The 17040-nt window shown below is 54.7% G+C and overlaps 2 protein-coding genes across 5 annotated transcripts in view; one reads left to right on the top strand and one right to left on the bottom strand.

Annotated features, from left to right (window-relative positions):
• The first annotated feature begins 2408 nt into the window (after positions 1-2408).
• The window catches only part of MPP1 (MAGUK p55 scaffold protein 1), an 18730-nt gene continuing 4098 nt past the window's right edge, over positions 2409-17040 (top strand). The window contains exons 1-9 of one of the 4 annotated variants that reach the window (XM_062502655.1): positions 2409-2610; positions 8952-9044; positions 9435-9513; positions 10498-10583; positions 11726-11794; positions 14666-14862; positions 15125-15231; positions 16084-16164; positions 16754-16834. In XM_062502655.1, coding sequence (XP_062358639.1) covers positions 2509-2610; positions 8952-9044; positions 9435-9513; positions 10498-10583; positions 11726-11794; positions 14666-14862; positions 15125-15231; positions 16084-16164; positions 16754-16834 — 895 coding nt within the window. In that variant the 5' untranslated portion in view covers positions 2409-2508. Of the gene's footprint in view, positions 2611-4493; positions 4517-8951; positions 9096-9434; positions 9514-10497; positions 10584-11725; positions 11795-14665; positions 14863-15124; positions 15232-16083; positions 16165-16753; positions 16835-17040 lie in introns of those variants that run through there. The other 3 variants (XM_062502656.1, XM_062502654.1, XM_062502657.1) reach the window with 3 other exon arrangements.
• DKC1 (dyskerin pseudouridine synthase 1) overlaps positions 15163-17040 on the bottom strand; it is a 16437-nt gene continuing 14559 nt past the window's right edge. The window contains exon 16 of the transcript XR_009933641.1: positions 15163-15178. The gene's annotated coding sequence lies outside the window, so the exon portion shown is untranslated. The remainder of the gene's footprint in view (positions 15179-17040) is intronic.

Genomic DNA, 17040 nt, shown 5'->3' with positions numbered 1-17040 from the left:
TTTCAGCTGCTGGGTAAGGATGCTTTAAAGTGCTCCGAAGAGCCTTCTTGGTCAGCTGGGCAGGGATGGGGAGGTGAGACTCCCAGCAGCATTCTCCAGCCTGGTGGGCACATCTGCTGGGACTGAAGGCAGACAGGCACTCTTTGATTTTTCTAGTCCATTATTTTCTCATCCTAATCAGGCTGTCCAGGGAACACTGCAGACAAAGTCTGGGCCACAGGTTCCACCAGGTGCAGCTGGGAAACACAGCCCTCTTAGCCGTCTTTGTTCTGCTCCTGGTATTGACTCCCCTGATCTACTAACACTGCAACCCTATGTTGTGCTTGGTACAAAGAACTTGCTTAGCGTCAGGAGCCAAATTTGATGAAGCCTTAGACCACAAGTTGTGAATTTCCACCCACATAGGCTGAACTTTTACAAGGTTCTGTAAAAGGGGGCCCCAGAGCTGGTTTGAGCTGGAAGATAAGGAAGCAGGGAAGGCTGCTACCATCATTAGGTCAGCTGACACAGCAGTCTTAGAGATAAGAGAAGGAACAGCCCACCTAGAGACAGGCAGGAGACCCAATAAAGAACATGAATACCCCAGATCCTAACTAGTGGTCAGAACTGTCATGTGAGGGGTGAGGAACTTACATTGTAAGGATATAATTGCCCAAAGATTTCTTTGATTTGGGTTCCTCTTTGGAGGTACCCAGCTCAAGCTGCTCTACATGTCAGATAAATAACCCATTTACTCAGGGGATTGGCAATGCAGGCCCAAGCCCTGTTGATGGTGGCATTCTGGCAGGTGGGGTAATTCCTTCAACAAAGCCCAAGGTCCCAGATGGGCAGTGTGAGGCTGAGGATTGGGCAAGAAGTGGAGCTACGTCTGGACAATGCAGGCGATCCCGTAAAAGTGAACAACAGCTGCCACAGGAATGGGATTATTGGGAAGAGCATTCCCAGTCCAGTCTGTGCTTTGGGACTCTTTGTTCCTGGTAGTGTTAGTGCAGCTTGCTGGAGTCAGACACATCAGTGCCTGCAGCTCCCACACTTCCTTTTTCCTGCATCTCACAGCATTCTGGGCTTTCTTCAAGCCCAGTCAGGAACAATTTTGTTCCCATGAGGCAGGAGAAACTTGCTGCCAGAACAAGATGGATTTCCTTCTTTCTTCACCACTTCCCCTCCCACCCCCTTCTCCCTCTGTTTTCCTGTTTCCTTTCTCTAGGAGTTTGCACCCTTCTCCTTGTGTTTCTCAGTGTAACTTTAGACCAACTCAGCTTGGAGAACTCATCTAGCAGCATTGTGGGAATCTGCTACAAGGCAACCTCTAAACCTCCAGGATCCCAAGGATGGTGTGAAAACCCCTTTCAGTGATTTCTTAAAGAATAATACAGCAAAATTAACTTTCCATCCCCAAATAAACCTCAGACTTCTCTTGGACCCTCTCATCAGTAAGACCTACAGCAAGGGCAGGAATGGTTTGACGGAAGCCCTTTGCACCATGCATGGCTCACAAATGCAGGCATTTGCCATCCCACTCATGAAAGTTGAAGGAGGTGGAAGACCCAGAGGAGCTCAAGAAGAGGGCTGTCCAGCTACAGTGCAGAGGAATCCCCAGGTCTCCTTGTTTTGGATGAACCCTGGAGCACTGCACACTGGCAGAGGCCCAGGAATGACCATTGGTTTGTGAGAGCCAGCTATACACCAGTGCCACTTTGGAGAGGTGCTCCCCATATCCTTGCTGGGCCCCTGCCCAGAGTGTCCTAATGAGGGAAATGAAGATGGCGAAGGGCCTTGAGAGGAAGCCATGTGAGGAGCAGCTGAGGTCACTTGGTCTGTCCAGCCTGGAGAAGAGACTGAGCACAGACCTCATTGCAGTTACAACTTGCTCATGAGCAGGGGCAGACACTGATCCCTTCTCTGTGGTGACCCATGCCAGCACCCGAGGGAATGGCCTGAAGTTGTGTCAGGGGAGGTTTAAGTTGGATATGAGGAACAGTTCTTCACCCAGAGGGTGCTGGGGCACTGGAACAGGCTCCCAGGGCAGTGCTCACAGCAGCAGCCTGACAGCATTTGGACAATGCTTTGGGGCAATGCTGTGACTCCTGTGCCTGTCCAGTGCAGGGCCCGGAGCTGGTCTCGATGATCGCTTCGGGGTAGCTTGGGCGCGCTCTGTGATCTGAATGGTTGGGCACGGCCAGGGTGAACCACGGCCGAGGGGCTGGCACAGACCTGATGCGACGGGGACACTCCCGGGGGGGGAAAAACCCCGGCGGGGCGAGGCGAGGCTGAGGGGCGGAGAGAGACGTGCGCGACCCTCCCACAACCAGCTCCCCTCGCCCGGCTGCTCTGTCCCGCTGCCGCCGGGCGGCCCTGCCGAGCCCCCGGCCCGCCCCCTCCGCCTGGCTCCGCCCGGCCGCCCCGGCCCCCGCCGCGCACGGGCGGAGCGTGCGGGGACCCCGCGGCGCTGCCGAGCCGAGCCGAGCCGAGCCGGGCCGGGCCGGGCCGGGCCCAGCCGCCGGCAGGATGACCCTCAAGTCGGGGTGCAGCGCCGGCGGCGGCAGCATGAGGACGGCGCTCTCCGATCTCTACCTGGAGCACCTCCTGCAGAACCGGCCCAAGCCCGAGGTGAGCGGCCCGCTGCGCCCCCAGACCCCGCGCTGCCGCCTGCGCCCCTCTCCCGGCCCCATCCCCATCCCCATCCCCTGCCGTGCCCCGCTCTCCTGCGGGGGTCCCGGGAGCCCAGCTCTCTGCGCCCGGCTCAGGCCCTGCACGAGTCCCCCGGGGGTCCCGCTCCCTCCCGACCCTCCCGCACATGCGGGGCGAAGCAGGGTCCCAAAGGCAGAAACCCCGCGCTGCGCATCCCGGTGCGTGCCCTATGCTGGTCTCCAGCACCCCGGGAGCAGGGATGCTCTTTGGGGACGTGGGGTGCCTCCGGGGAATGGTCAGCCAGCATAGTCGGCAGGGCAGAAGGAGCTGGGTGCAGGGGAGGAAGGCTCCAGCATCCTGCCACGGAAGAGACTGTGCTTGTTTTTCTGCAAAGTTGTATCTGGTCTGAACTGGAACTGCCTGTCACATGAGCTGATTCAGCTGCTGAGCAACCTCCAGGTCCACAGCATGGGCCGGAGGAGGCTGGGGGTCTCTTCCCCAGGGAAGGAGGATGTGAGCAGCCCTTCTCAGTCCTGCCCCGGGACAGGGAGTGAGTGGATAGCCGCATGTACCCCACCTCCAACAGGAGAGCAGGCTGCTCCAGCCCTCTCGCTTCTGCTGCTGGGCTCCTTCCTCACTTGGTGTTGTTTGGGGTAGCTTGTGTGCAACCAGGAGAAGGTCAGCAGTTGCCAGTGTTAAATAGCTGGTGTTTTTCTCCCAGCAGAGATTTCCAGCTTTGAAAAGGCATCCTTGATGAAGTCATGGCATAATGGCCTGGGCTAAGGTTTCTTTGCAGCTGTGGGGAGCCTCTGAGAGAGAGCAGAGAGGAAATTTCCTTGAAGTGTTGTCCTTGGCTCATCGGGTTGGACACTTAAATGTGCAAAAGAGGCTCATCTGTTTTTCATGGTTCAACCCTGGCAGGTTGCTTTGAAAAGAACAGTGGGAAAAAATGATTAAAGCCAAGTGTCTGGACCAGGCAGTTGCTGAGAGGAGCTTTCCTATTCCTCTGCCTGACAGATCCTGCTAGAGGGCCTGCCCGGCTGCAAACAGATAAAATGCCAATAGCAGCAGAGCATGGAAAGTGTAGGAGCTGCCCTACAGCTTCCTGGTGTTATGGTGTATTTATTTCAGTAGGGATAAAGGGAGAGATGATGAACTGAGATCTGCATGAGGCCTTTTAAAAGGAGCTCTGTAGGGCTGGCTTCCAACAGGGTCCTGAGCTTGCGAGTCACAGATACCTGTCTCTGTGTCATGGGCATGCAGAGATGGTGCTGGCCCACTGTGGCCCCTCCAGGACGTGGCTCAGCAGCAATGTCCCTTCTTGGGAAGGGTGCTGAGTCTGCCTGGCTGCTCCTGGTCTGGAGTCAAACAGGGTGACTGGGAGGTTTCTCTTCTGCATTTTCTCTGGCAGAGCCACATGCTGGGAAAATGCTGTCCTGTGTTTCTCACGCGGTGGCAGGGCATGCAAATCATTGCAAGTGGAGCCATGTTATGGCTGGAAAACAACCCCAGGCCTCTCCTCTTGAGCCTCACCACGTGCCTGTATATCTTTGCCATATCTCCTGATTGACAAGTATAGATTTACCAGAAAGGTGTGGGCTTTATTTCCAGCTGTGCACCTGGTTGGCAGGATGACCTAGGGGCTTGTCCCTTTATCATCTCTGACTCAGTTCCCCAGCTGTAAAATGGGCAGCAAATGTGACCTTTGGGAGTTCGGTGGAGAAAAGGAGAGTACTTCTGGGAAGAGCTGTTCTTGAGTGTGCAGAGGGAACCGAGGGAACACTGCACTTGCCTCTGGGCAGCAGTTCTCAGGATCCAGCTGGCAGCAGCTCCAAAGCAGACTGAAGCCGCAGTCCCCAGGAACCAAATCCTGAATCAACCACAGGTAAAACTCAGTTGAAAGCCAAGCTAAACTTCTGGCTTTGACTAATGAAGTGGGGAGGGCTGGTTCCAACTTTTTAATCTCAAATGTATTTTGCTGTGTTGCTGTGTGTAACAGCTACAGGGGAAAAGCTGTTTCACAGGGCTTGTTCTGGAAGCTGGGATGGAGTTGGCAGGGCAGCTCCTCCTTCTGTCAGTGTTGTGGTTTCACTGGCTGTTCCTTGGAGGTTACCAGCTTCACAAACACATCTGGAAGGCTGCATCAGCCTTTTCTGGTGGGAAGGTGGTGCCTCAGCAAAAGTGACTGTGCTCCCTTGAAAATCTGGCCCATCTCTATTGCAGCACTCTGAGATCTGGAGTCAGTGTGAGGGCTCACAGAGCTGGCAGCACCATTTTTACTTCCTATTTTTCTTTTCCCCTTCCCACAGAGACCTGCTAGTTATTCCTGGGCCTTTTCCCAGTGTCAGCAATGTAATCCTTTTTGGTTTAAATGTTTGTTGGTTTGATTCTTGTTTTTAAACTTCAGTCATATTGCTAGAAGGGGTTTTAGGTGAGATTGTTCCTGTGGCTGTGCAGGCAGACTTGAGAAGTCAGTAGCCCCTAGCAGAATGAATTACTTCTAAATGTCCATGTGGCTGTTGCTCCCCACACTGCTGGAGCAGCCCTAAAGCACCTCCCAAGTTCATTTTTTTTCTACTTTGTTTTTTTTTACACATTGCTGTGTTTTTTAAGCTGTACAAGACTCAGATGGACAGAACCTGGATGGGGAGGGAAGCAAGGCTGGAGGCACTGGAGGATGGGAGGAGATATTGCTGGATCAGGACATGTCTGCACCAAGCAGTGCCTCAACCTCCCTGCACGCATCCATGGTGATTATAATGTGAGGGATGATGATTCCTGGAGGGAGCTGGGATTTTGTTCCTCACAGTGTGAGAAGAGTGTGTCTTCCTGCCAGCCAAGAGGGCAATCCCAGAGCAACCTGGCTCCAGGGTTCCTTCTTGCATCCAAGCTGCTTTACTTTGGAGGCCCACTTGGCAAAGCCAGCAGTATTTTTCTCCCCGTACTCTCCAGGCAGCCCTGTTTTTCCAAGGCTACCTGATACTGAAGTCTCTTGGTTAGAGCAGCAAGGAGAGCTCAGGAGCCAAATCTCTGAATCTGCCCTTTGCACTGTAGTGCTGCCTTCCTCAAGTGCTGCTTCAGCCTCCTGCAAACAAGCTGCCCAGTTAATGTTTGATTTGCCCACGATGTGCAGCCTGGTGCAGTCTGGTGGAGCCAGCACAGCAGTAGCGGCAGCAACCGTGGCAAACAGTGCTGACCCCAATGGGGGACAGGATGCCAAGTCCTGGGATCCTCGTCCCATTCCTGTTGGTAAACATTGACCAATGAACTGGTACACTTCCCTCTGCCCAGGATATGGGGCAGAAATCTGGGCTCTTGAGAAAAGTGCAAACAGGGGATTGTGGGGCACCTCTGACCCATGGGGCTGGTGACTCTTGTGTGCATTCTCACTGGAGCAGGATTTCTGCAGAATTTGTACCCTTGTCAGTCAGCTGCAGGGCACACAGGGCTGCTGGGTACTGGGCTGTCCAGAACCCATATTGCACAGCTCAGAGCCCCAGCCTCCTTGCCCCATGTCTGCCCCAGCACGGGCCCTGGGCAGACAGAGCCTGGGGCTCTGCAGAGCTGGAAGTGGCTGCTGGCCACACGCTGGCTCCCAGCAGCACTCACAGATGTCTCCTGTGGAGCAGTGCACAAGGAGCAGGGTCTGGCCAGTCACCAGTGTGACTCTAAAGGCTCTTGAGGTCACAGCCTACCCTGGGCCAAGCCAGCCAAGAGTGTGGCAGCTTCCAGGAGAGTGCAAGGCAATCCGGCCAGCCAGCTCATGTGCATGGGGCATGAGAGCCACGCACGTCTTCTGTTTCTGGGTGCCAACATCAGGGCTGAGTCTGCCACTCTGAGGGTCCTGGTTGTCCTCATGAACCAGGCACTTTCCCATCCCCGTACACTGGCTGCCCAGTGCCATTAGCAAAAAAACTCACACCATCCTAGCATGGCTCTGCTGTTGGAGGACCCTTCTGCATTCAGAGTTGCCATCAAGTGACTGGTGGCCATCCTCAGGCACAGCAGCCAGTCTCTGGTGACAGACCCTGATCTCCAGGAGTCACCAGGGTGACACTGGTGCTGTGTCAGCATCGAGGGCTGGATGTTTTCTCCAGCTCTCAGCAGAAAGCAAAGGTCGGGGCCAGGAGGCTCAGCTGATGGGGATGGTGAGGATGGGAACTCCCAGTCCCTGGAGCAGTCTGTGCTGTTTCCTGGGTCATCGGGCTCTGCTGAGCCTAGAGGTTTGAAGCGAGGAATTGCATGGTCTAACGCTTTCCCAAGGCATGACCAAGATAAGTATGATCTGTGCTGACTCCAACTACCTCATGGGCACTTTGGCCTCAGGTCAGGCTGGAGAAGATCCTTGTCCTCCTATTCCTCCTTGCACCTGCTGGTTTGGCAAAGGGAGACAGCTGACAGAGAGCTGTAGGGCACCTCTAGGCACACACACTGCTGGATATGTTCCTCTGCACTGTGGATGGTGTGGTAGCATCAAGCCCTGCTAGTGCTGACAAGCCACACTGGGGGGGATGGATGCAAGTTGTTCGTCCTTCCATCCCACAAATACATGGCCTGGGTGCTGTTCTGGGCTGGCATTCAGCCTTCTTCTCTATGTTTAAGCCGTTGGCAGCTGGAGCCCACGTGGTTGCCTTTTGAGGAGGAGGTTGGTTGGCATTTTTGGAAGTAGTTGGCTTAAAAATAAATCGCTGCATCATGGACACACAGCTCCCTGAGCCCTTCCCTCACTGGCCCAGCCCCACCAATGCCCTCCTGGGGGATTGTGACAGTGACTGTGCCTGGACTGTCTCTCTCTGCCAGTGCCTTTCCTGTTATCCTTGTTAGTCCTGACTGTGCTGCCCCTCTCTTTGGCTCTCTCCCTTCTTTCTGCCATTGCACACTGCTGGATCACTGTCTCAGCCAGCAGCATTCCAGCACCTTCCTACCAAAACTCTTATTATTGTGGTTTAGTGCCATGGCTGCAGCCCAGTAGCAGATGTTCTTCACAAGCCTTCCCCTAGCCTGACCAGATCTGCCTCCCCACCTAGCACGTGAGGCTGCAGCTTCCCCTCTGCTCCAGGCCGGGGGTCTGGGGTGGGTGAGAGTGAGCTGGGGCAGGAGGATCAGGCTGATGTTTCCCAGCTCCTGGCATGGAGCTTCTGGCCCTGGTGCTCAGTTGACAAGTCAGGCTGTGGTGGGGAGAAGTGTTGGCTCTGCCTGTTTGGGCATGGCCACATTGCTGATGCAGGACTGAAGGCAGTGAGGACCTTGCTGGGTATCCCTGCAGCTTTGCTGGCTGTGGATCTCAGCTCAGGCACTGCTGGGAGGGAGGGTGCAGGCTGCAAACCAGGTAGCAAAGCCAGGAGTCTGGTTTGGAGTGGGACAACCAGGAGGGTTTGTTTTGCATCATGGGCTGGTGTGGAAATTTGTGCCAACAGGGTAGGCAGGGGCTTCAGGTCGAAGCTGGTCTGGGTTTTGCTGGGCGAGCACTGATTTGGGAGAGGTTTGATGACTTGGGGACAAGCAGGCACATCTGTGAGCTGTGTGGAGACATTGCCCAGCGTGTCTGAGGGATTTAACAGGACTGTGTCAGCCTTTCTTGGCCTGTGAGAGAGAAGCTCACCAGGCAAGATGTATTTGGAGGTCCTTGTATGGGACCCCAAGCACTCTTCATCAGCCTTGGTGCGAGCACATGCTGGAAACTAAAAACAGAGGTTTCCTCAGGTCTGAAAGCCTGTGCTTGGCTTCCTAGTTCAAACCACCATGAAAGGACTTGGAGCTGGGACAGGGAGTGGGATGTTTCTGGCTGTCTCGGGAGCACACTGCCTTCAGTGCGTGGATGTTGTGTACATGGCTTTGCACTGTGTCAGTTGCCCACTGATGTAGATTGAACTTGCAAACTGAGCAAGAGCAAAGCCTGGCTCCAGTTCTCAGGGGTGAGTCCCAAACTGTTCTGTTCCCTTGGTGGAGATGTCCTGGGCTTTATGCTCTGCAACAAGCTATCTGTGAACCAAGTGCTGCTTCAACACACAAGGAGTGTTCGTGACTCTTTGCTTCAGAAGATCAGCTGTGGACTCTTTTGGCTTCTGCTACCTGTACCTTTTCCAAAGTTTTCTTTCTTCCTGTGTTTCCCAGACTGGAAAACTGCAGATTAAACCCATGTCTATATCTCCAAGGCTCAAGCTCTTCTGCTACTTTTCTTGCCCTTAGTATCTTCTCCTCCCCTGTGCTCCATCTGCGCTGCAGGCACTGTAACACGGATGAGTAGCTGAGCCCCAGAACAGGGATCCAACATTCCCAGATGGAGCCCCTAAACCGTGGTCTCTGTTTTGCCCTGACAGGCCATGACTCAGTCCCCATACGCCATGACTGAGGACATTTACACCAACGGCTCAGCGACCCTGGGCAGCCCCTCGCACAGCAGCAGCCGCGAGGTGCGCAAGATCCGCCTTGTCCAGTTCGAGAAGGTCACCGAGGAGCCCATGGTGAGAACTGGCAAGGCCCCAAAGCTGGATGGCACCCGGGGGTTGGAGGGGCAGGTTCAGATGTGCCAGCAGGCTGGCCTTGAGGGAAACAGATCACTGGAGATCTCGGCCATGGGAAGAAGGTGCAGGACTCTGCCTTCTGCCCGGGGACCTGAAGCGAGCCCCACAAATAATTGTGATGCTTGTGCCAAGAGGAGCTGTAGCAGCCTGAGCTGGCCTAGCAGGGTCTTCCCCCCAGCCACTGCACAGCCAGTTGTGGACATGGGCCTGGAGAGGACTTTGTGAGCGCAGGAGAGCTCTCCCCTGCAGCAAGCAGTCATGGATTTTCCTGTCTTCCAGGGAATTACGCTGAAACAAAATGACAAGCAAAGCTGCATGGTGGCCAGGATCTTCCATGGGGGCATGATTCACAGACAAGGTAACAAGGCCTTTTTAGAAACAGTACATGGGGTGCATATCTGCAGGTGGTTTCTTCCCATGCAGCAGTAATGCAGGTCCTCAGCACTGCTGGCTTTCCCCTATGACATGGACATCTGTGCCTGTTCCTCCCCTAGGGGTGTGTCAGGAGCTTGGGACTCACTGGTCTCTCTGTGTGGTTGTCAAGTTAAAACACTGGAGACTTAAATAAAGAGTATAAGTGAAGGGTTGGGGGAAGGGCTCTCCCGAAAAGGAACTGGAGATCATCTGTCTCTGTCTCATGATAGGGTCACTGTAAGAAGAGATATATCATACCCCAGAGACTGTGGGGGAAGCTCTTCCCATTCCTGAAGTGCACAGGTGGGACAGGCATTCTGTAGATTGGCTCTGCAGACCAAAAGAAGGTGCCGAAAGAAATAAATAGATGCTATTTTCTGGTTTTGGGTCTTGCCAAAGAGGCGTGGCTACGAGATGTTCTCTGCTTAGAAGAGGCTGCTTTTTCAGCCATGGATCCAAGTGGGAAGTCTGTGCTTACCACTGCCAAAATAAGATAGGAGCCATTGCAATAGCAGTACTGGAGCCTAATTTTTAGTAGAATATCTGAGGGTGTAATCTGCCTGGGTATATAAGCTGAAAACACACATAGTCAGGAATGCTTGTGTCAAGGACCCTGTAAGGAGGTTGTGATTGGCTTCAGGTGAGGTACATGGGGTTGTGTTTGAAATGCTGAGGCAGGTGCTTTGACCAGTCCAAAGCACTTTCCACACAGTGGAAAGAAGCCTGATGACCTTTGGACTGGCTAGGTGTGTGTATTGGGTGGAGGGGGAAGAATTCATTCCCCTTGTGCTTTCCTCCCACGCAGAAGCACTGGCAGGCAAACACTGCAGTGTCCTGGCCCTGGAGGCTGATGGAGCTGTGTAAATTTGGTTTGCTGAGCAGCTCTTTTCCCTTTTCTGCATTTTCATGTTTTTCACATTGCTGGCAGGCTCCCTTCACGTGGGTGATGAAATCATAGAAATCAATGGGCAGAGTGCGAGCAACCACTCAGTTGACCAGCTACAGAAGATGCTGGTAGGTATCTGTGTGTGTTTCAGGGCTGTTCCCTGGGAAGGACCCCTTTGGCATGCATGCTGTGAGCATTCACTCCCTCCCAACACACCAGAGCCAACACACAGCTGCTACATACAGCAGTGTGATGTGGCAGAAACCATCCTGCATGCAGCCCCTGTGGGGTCTATGCTTGCTGCTTGTTTCTGGCCTCCTGGAGCAACAATGAAGGCTGTTGACGTGTGCTGATCCGGTGTGGGGCTTAGAAATCACCTCTGTGGTGGTTTGCCAAGGCTGGTGTGCAGCTCTGGCCCAGGGCTGGCTGCTCTTGTGGACCTGAGCCACACATGCATGTCATGTTGGTGCCATTTGTCTGCTTCTGAGGTCATGGTGATCCTGTCAGGCCTTTGTCAGAGACAGCTTTGGACAGGGCCTCAGATCCGCCTTGGGTTCGTACATTGATGAAGGTTCATACATTGATGATCCTGATCTATGCCCAGCATGACACCTTGTTGGAAGGAGGTTGTGGTGCTGCTGGGGACCCCTACCAGCAGCTTAAGCAGGAGGCTTGGCCTTGCCAAAGTGCCACAGGATGTCCCTGCTCCAGACAGCAGGACCAAGTTGGAGCTTGTCTTTGTTTTTGCCTTCTAAGAAGAGTGGTTGGCTCAGGAGGCCTCTCCAAGCCTCCACATGTGGCTGACCCATGGGACCATGTGGATGTTGTGATGCATGTGAGGCAACAGTGCACTGGCCTGTGGCAGGCAAGAGAGTGCTGTGCTCTAATGTCCCCAGGAGGGCCAGAACAAGGGGCCAACATGGAGGGCAGCTGGAATAATCAGCCTCTCTTCCCAGGCTCCTCACTGGGGCAGCCAGGGCAGAGATCATGCAGGTCTCCATGTTCATTCTGGTGCTGCTTAGCAGTGCCCACAGCCAGACCCTTGTGGTAGTGCTGGTGTCCCCCATGGGAATGGGACAAATGTGGCAAAGCCAAGCACAGCTATTTCTAACAGGCTGTGGTGTCCCCCAGCACCACAGCATGGTGGGGTACCCAGGAGCCCTGCCTTTGCAGGTCCTGGCACTCAGCACCTCCCTGCACAGGTTGCTGCTGTTGAGCTGCCTCCAGACATCGCCTCCTCCAACTCTTCTTTCTCCCCTTTGTTCACTAGAAAGAAACCAAGGGGATGGTCTCATTAAAAGTCATTCCCAACCAGCAAAGCCGCCTCCCTGCTCTCCAGGTAAGTGCAGCCTCTGGACCTGTGGGCAGTGCTGGGACACAGATGTGGGGCAGAGTGGGACCAGAGCAAACCATGCAGGACCAGTGCTGGGGAGAGAGCTGTGCTCAGCCAGGGGTGTCAGGGCAAAGGGGTGGCTACCTTGTGTGAGCTGCTGGAGGGACCTGTCCTATGCTTACATCATTGCAAACAACCATATGTTGGGCCTGTGGGGATGTATTTACCCAAAGCGTGCATAGGAACATGGAGCTGGGATGTCTGAACCAGCAGTGGTGTTTGGGGATGGGAAAGCAGTGGCAGGTGCACACCAGGGAGCACATGAGAGTCTCCTTCAGAGCCAGGACCGCTTGTGACAGGGGCAGTCCCTGTCTCTGTGGTTTCTGCTGTCACCAGTGCCGGGTGCACCAGCCCCAGTAAGGGTGACGTCGGTGCGGATGCTGCCGGCACAGCGTGGGAGGAAGGAAGCTGTGGGGGGAAGGAAGGCAGTTCCTTGCACCTGCTGTCCCTGCCAGGGTGGAGGGGCCATGCTGTTGTCACCAGGGGGTGATAGCGGCGTGGCTTTGCCTTTGAAGTCCTGCTGTGGCCTAACTAGAATAGAGGGGAAGGCTGTGTTCTCTGCCAAGGGTGTGGTAGCTGGGTTGCTGTCTTGTCTTGGTGCAGGAGCCAGCCCCAGTGCAGCCCTCCCCTATCATGGAAAGGCAGGGGAGGGAGGAGAGGTCAGAGGCAGAGGGCTGGATGGTGCTGGGATGGGCTGAGGGAGCACATGTCATTCTTTACCCGGATAAGCTGAAGTTCTGAACGTGGTGGCAAGTGTTGGTGGCTCTGTTTCTTGCTCAGTCCATGCTGTCCCCAGTCCTGCTCAACCAGCTTTGCATGTGTGTTTATTAAACACTGGCCCATGCCCGTGTCCTTCCCTGCTGTCCATCTGCCCTCTCTGTCCAGCCAGCTCCAGTTGGCTAATTCTGTGCCAGGGGAAAATCTACCCCAGAGGAAAAGAATGCAGTTACTGGTTCACCTGAGGTCAGGAAAGACACAGGGACAAACTTCCCAGCAGCAGTTGTACTCCCTGCTGCTGTACCTAGGGCAGTGGTGCTGTCTGCTCCCCAGAGCCACAGCTGCTTGTGTCTGTGTTTGTTGCAGTATCACCACCAAGAGTGGACTGTTTCCACTCCTGGATCCCGATGATCACCTTTATTTCAGTGCCTGGCAGGCAGGATGGTGGAGATCCTGGCATAAGGATTTTCCCCTGCCCTGGCTCATGAGGCCGAGTGTCTCTTGGAGATCTGCTTGGGAGGGTCTTAATGAGAGGAAGCACAGGGCATTTAAGGCTCTTGAGGGCCCCTCCAGCATATTCCCTGCAGCCCTTTGACTTTAAAAGAGCAGGACTTCTCATGCTGGAGCCTGCTTAGCAGCTGAGTGTCTGGCCCCAGAGAGGGGCTGGCAGCAGGCAGGCCAAGAGCCCTGTGCAGATGTGGGTGATGTGTGGAGCTGTCTGATACCAGCTCCTAATTGCTGTAGGGGCGAGGTCTTTCCAAAATGTCCTGGCTTGGGACACCAGTGCTGCAGGAGCAGAGATCTGGGCAGTGCCTGCTGTGTATCCCTCACGTTAGTGTGGATGATCAGCTTCCTGGTGGCAGAGAGTGCTTTCAAAGCAAGCAGCAGTCCTCATCCTGAAAGGAGATTCCACTCTTACTGTTGTTCCTAATTTCATTTTTTTATGAGTGCTCTCATGTCATAGCTTGATCCATATGGTCTTTTCTGGCAGTGGAAGAGAACCATGTTTGTGTCCTGGTGGCTCGGTGCCTCTAGCAGCTGAGGGAAATGATTTTAATATGGAGCAAAGACAGCATGGTCTACCCTACTGAGGGAGGATGAGTTTCCAGGCCCTGCCTGTCACATCTGAGGACAGGATTGGCATCACCCTATGTGTAACTCTTTTCCCCCTTGCTGCCTGCTGTGTTTGTAGGGTAACTAACTTGCTAGGGTCATGCTCAGCACTCCCTAAACTCTGCTTTTCACTCCTAATCCTCCACACTCTGCCTGGCTTTGCCTCCACTCTAGTCCTGACAGGGTTTTGCTGGGAGTGGGTGCTGTAGACTCCCTCCCAAGGAGCTGAGCAAGCAGAAGGGACGGGGAAAGCAAATTTTCTCACATCTTCTTGGTCCCCAGGGCTTCTCCAGCCTCAGGAGGGTACACAGTGGCCTGGGAAGCAATTGCAGCAGCTAGTTTTCAGTTGCAGCTGTGATGAATTGTAATTTTGTGAGAATAGCTGATGCCAAAGGGACCAGGACAAACCAAGGGAGGGATGGATACACCACTGCAGCCTTGGCTCCCTGAAGACCTCATGCTATGCAGGGATTGCCCAGTTGTGGGGAAAGGCAGCACAGAGCAGCTGAGATTAACCATGGCCTTCCCTGGGGTCCCTGCTGTGACATCACCTTTGTGTTCACTGCACTGCAGACCCCAGCTGTGCACCATGTTGGTGGGACTTCTCTGTGGCTGGCCAAACTCACCAGCACTGTGCAGCACCCAGGGCACTGTAGGGAGGCTCCATGGCAGGGTTTGAACAGAGTTTGAACAGCGTGTGCTCAGAGGCAGCAGCCCTGTCACTAGCTCCCAGTAACACCAAGATACCATCCTACTCCATCCCTCATCCACTCACCAGCACATCTCACTACAACTCCGTGTCCAAGACTTTCCCCCTAAGCTTTGTGCATCTCCTTTCTCCCCACACAGCCTTGTTGGGGCCTGGAAAGGAGCAGGGGCTTTGTTCCTGGAGCTGTATCTGCAGTCACTGCTTGGGAATCCAGTGTGGGGCCAAACTCAACCACTCTGCATAGCCATGCTGACTCTGGTCTCCTCTCTCTTTTGCAGATGTTCATGAGGGCACAGTTTGATTATGACCCCAAGAAAGACAACCTGATCCCCTGCAAGGAAGCAGGACTGAAGTTTCAGATCGGTGATGTGATTCAGATCATTAACAAGGATGACAGCAACTGGTGGCAGGGCCGGGTGGAGGGCTCCAGCACTGAGTCAGCAGGACTCATCCCTTCTCCAGAGCTGCAGGAGTGGTAGGTCCCTGGAATTACCCAGAAGGGCTGGATCTGGGACTGGAGGCGGGAGCAGTGACCATGTGCTATCAGGAGTTTGTGTTGGGTAACACCAGTGTCACTGCTGGCACAAGGAGGAAAATGTCCCCTTCACATGCTGCAGGGTGAGGCTTTGCCTGTCCCAGCAGCCAGCCTGTTTCTCTTGCATGTCTGAGGGACAGTCCTGCTGCTGTGCCAGGGCTTGGGGTGACATCTAGGCCATGGTGGTGTCTTCTCTTGGCAGGCGTGTGGCAAGTGTCACCCAGCCCAGCCAGAGTGAATCCCCGAGCTGCAGCCCCTTCGGGAAAAAGAAGAAGTGCAAAGATAAATACCTGGCCAAGCACAGCTCAAGTAAGTGTGAGCAGGGCAGTGAGCTCAATCCCTAGCCCTGGCCATCCCCCTGCCTCTGGGCACGGCTGGGTCTGTCCTCCATGGGAGTCAGCTAAACAGCCCAGCTGTGTCAGCAGTGGAATCTCAGGATACCCCACAGCTGTCAGTTTTTTTGAGTCTCTTCTGCAGTCTTGATGTCCCCCATGTAGAGCACGAAGCCAGGGCTGGCTCAGCACTGAGCTGCTGTGCTCTCCCCTGGTGACAATCCCTTGCACTCCTGGCCCTGTGAGCTCAGGCTCCCCAGTCTCAAGCCCCACAGGCTGCTGAATACAGGGGAGGCAGTGGCAGTGCTGCTGCTCAGCAGTCGGGGAGCAGCCTGAACTGCTCCACAGCTGCCAAGGCCTGTCCCTGGTGGGGCAGGGAAGTGCCCCTCAGCCACCCATGCAAGCACCCCATGCTAAACTGAGAAGAGCTGGCAAAGGTGGGTGCCCAGGGACTGCTGGCTCCTGGCCTGGCCTGCAGCTCCAACCAGCAACAAACAAGGCTGTAAATCACCCAGATATATAAAGCTCCCCCAGCAACAAGCTCCCTGCAGTATCCTACTGCTGCCTCTCTACCCCAGCTCCCAGGTGCTACTGTCCTGAGCAGAATTACTGAGCAAAAAGCAGCCCTCTGGGAACACTCTTCCTCTCACTTGCTGCTTGCTGTTGCTGCTGCTCTTTTTCCCAAGAAGCCAAATATGGATGAGTTCCCAGCCCAGTCCTGACCACTCCTGTCCATTTGACCTGGCTTTGGTCTGACATGTACATGGGTCATGCTGGTGTGGCCAAGCCAATTCTGACCCCTTCATGTGTTGTTTCTCCTCCACCCCAGTTTTTGACCAGCTGGATGTTGTTTCCTACGAGGAGGTGGTGAGGCTGCCCGCCTTCAAGAGGAAGACTCTGGTGCTCATCGGTAGGTCCTGTCCAGGCATTCTCTGCAGCACAGGGGCTGTGTGCTGGGAACCAGGACTGCACAGGGGCTGGGGCAGCACAGCCCTTCAAGACCTGGTAAAGTCTGGGGAGCATTTCTTCAGCCTGCAGCAGTCATCCCATAGGCTGACCCTCTCTGCAGCATTGTACATGGTCTGGCATCTATGCTGAAATGCTGGGGAGGAGTTAATTCAGGAATTTGCAACTCCTGAGTATCTTCATGGAAAATCTGTTAAAAGCAGGTCTGCAGTTGCACCAAAGCAAGCACTCCCACACTGTGGGGACTGAGCACCTAGTGGTGGACTCCACGGGCATGGGCAGCCCACCCAGTCCAGCCAGGCTGGCTGCTCTGCAGGCAGCAGTCCTGTCTCCAGTTGGGGCTGGAGATGAGAATCTGCAGGGCATGAAGAGCATCTTCCAGGGCTGGAAGACCAGCCCAGAAAGCACATCTTGGGCAGGGCCCAGGCCAAGCTCTGCACTTTTTGTCAGACCCAGGGCTGGGGAAGAGCCCCAGCATCACCCAGCAGGCTGCTCTGAGCCCAGCTCTAGTGTCCATCTCTCTCTCCCTCCAGGGGCCAGTGGCGTGGGCCGTAGCCATATCAAGAATGCTCTGCTCAGTAACAACCCAGAGAAGTTCATGTACCCACCCCCATGTAAGTACTAAGCACAGGCTACATTTCCTCTCACCTCTTTGATCCAGGACCTTCTGATAGCAGTGGGAGGGGAGATGTTCCTCCAGCACCACCAAGCCACTGAAGTCAGAGGTCCCCACCTGTAGGGCTTCCCTGCCTGCAGTCCCACATGGACCCACCTTTACCTGCTGTAGGGCTGTTGCCACTCACACACAGGCACCTCACTT

The sequence above is a fragment of the Cinclus cinclus genome, chromosome 15, assembly GCF_963662255.1.
Source record: "Cinclus cinclus chromosome 15, bCinCin1.1, whole genome shotgun sequence".
In the NCBI taxonomy this organism is placed as follows: Eukaryota; Metazoa; Chordata; class Aves; order Passeriformes; family Cinclidae; genus Cinclus; species Cinclus cinclus.
This window is presented reverse-complemented; position numbering and strand designations above follow the sequence as displayed.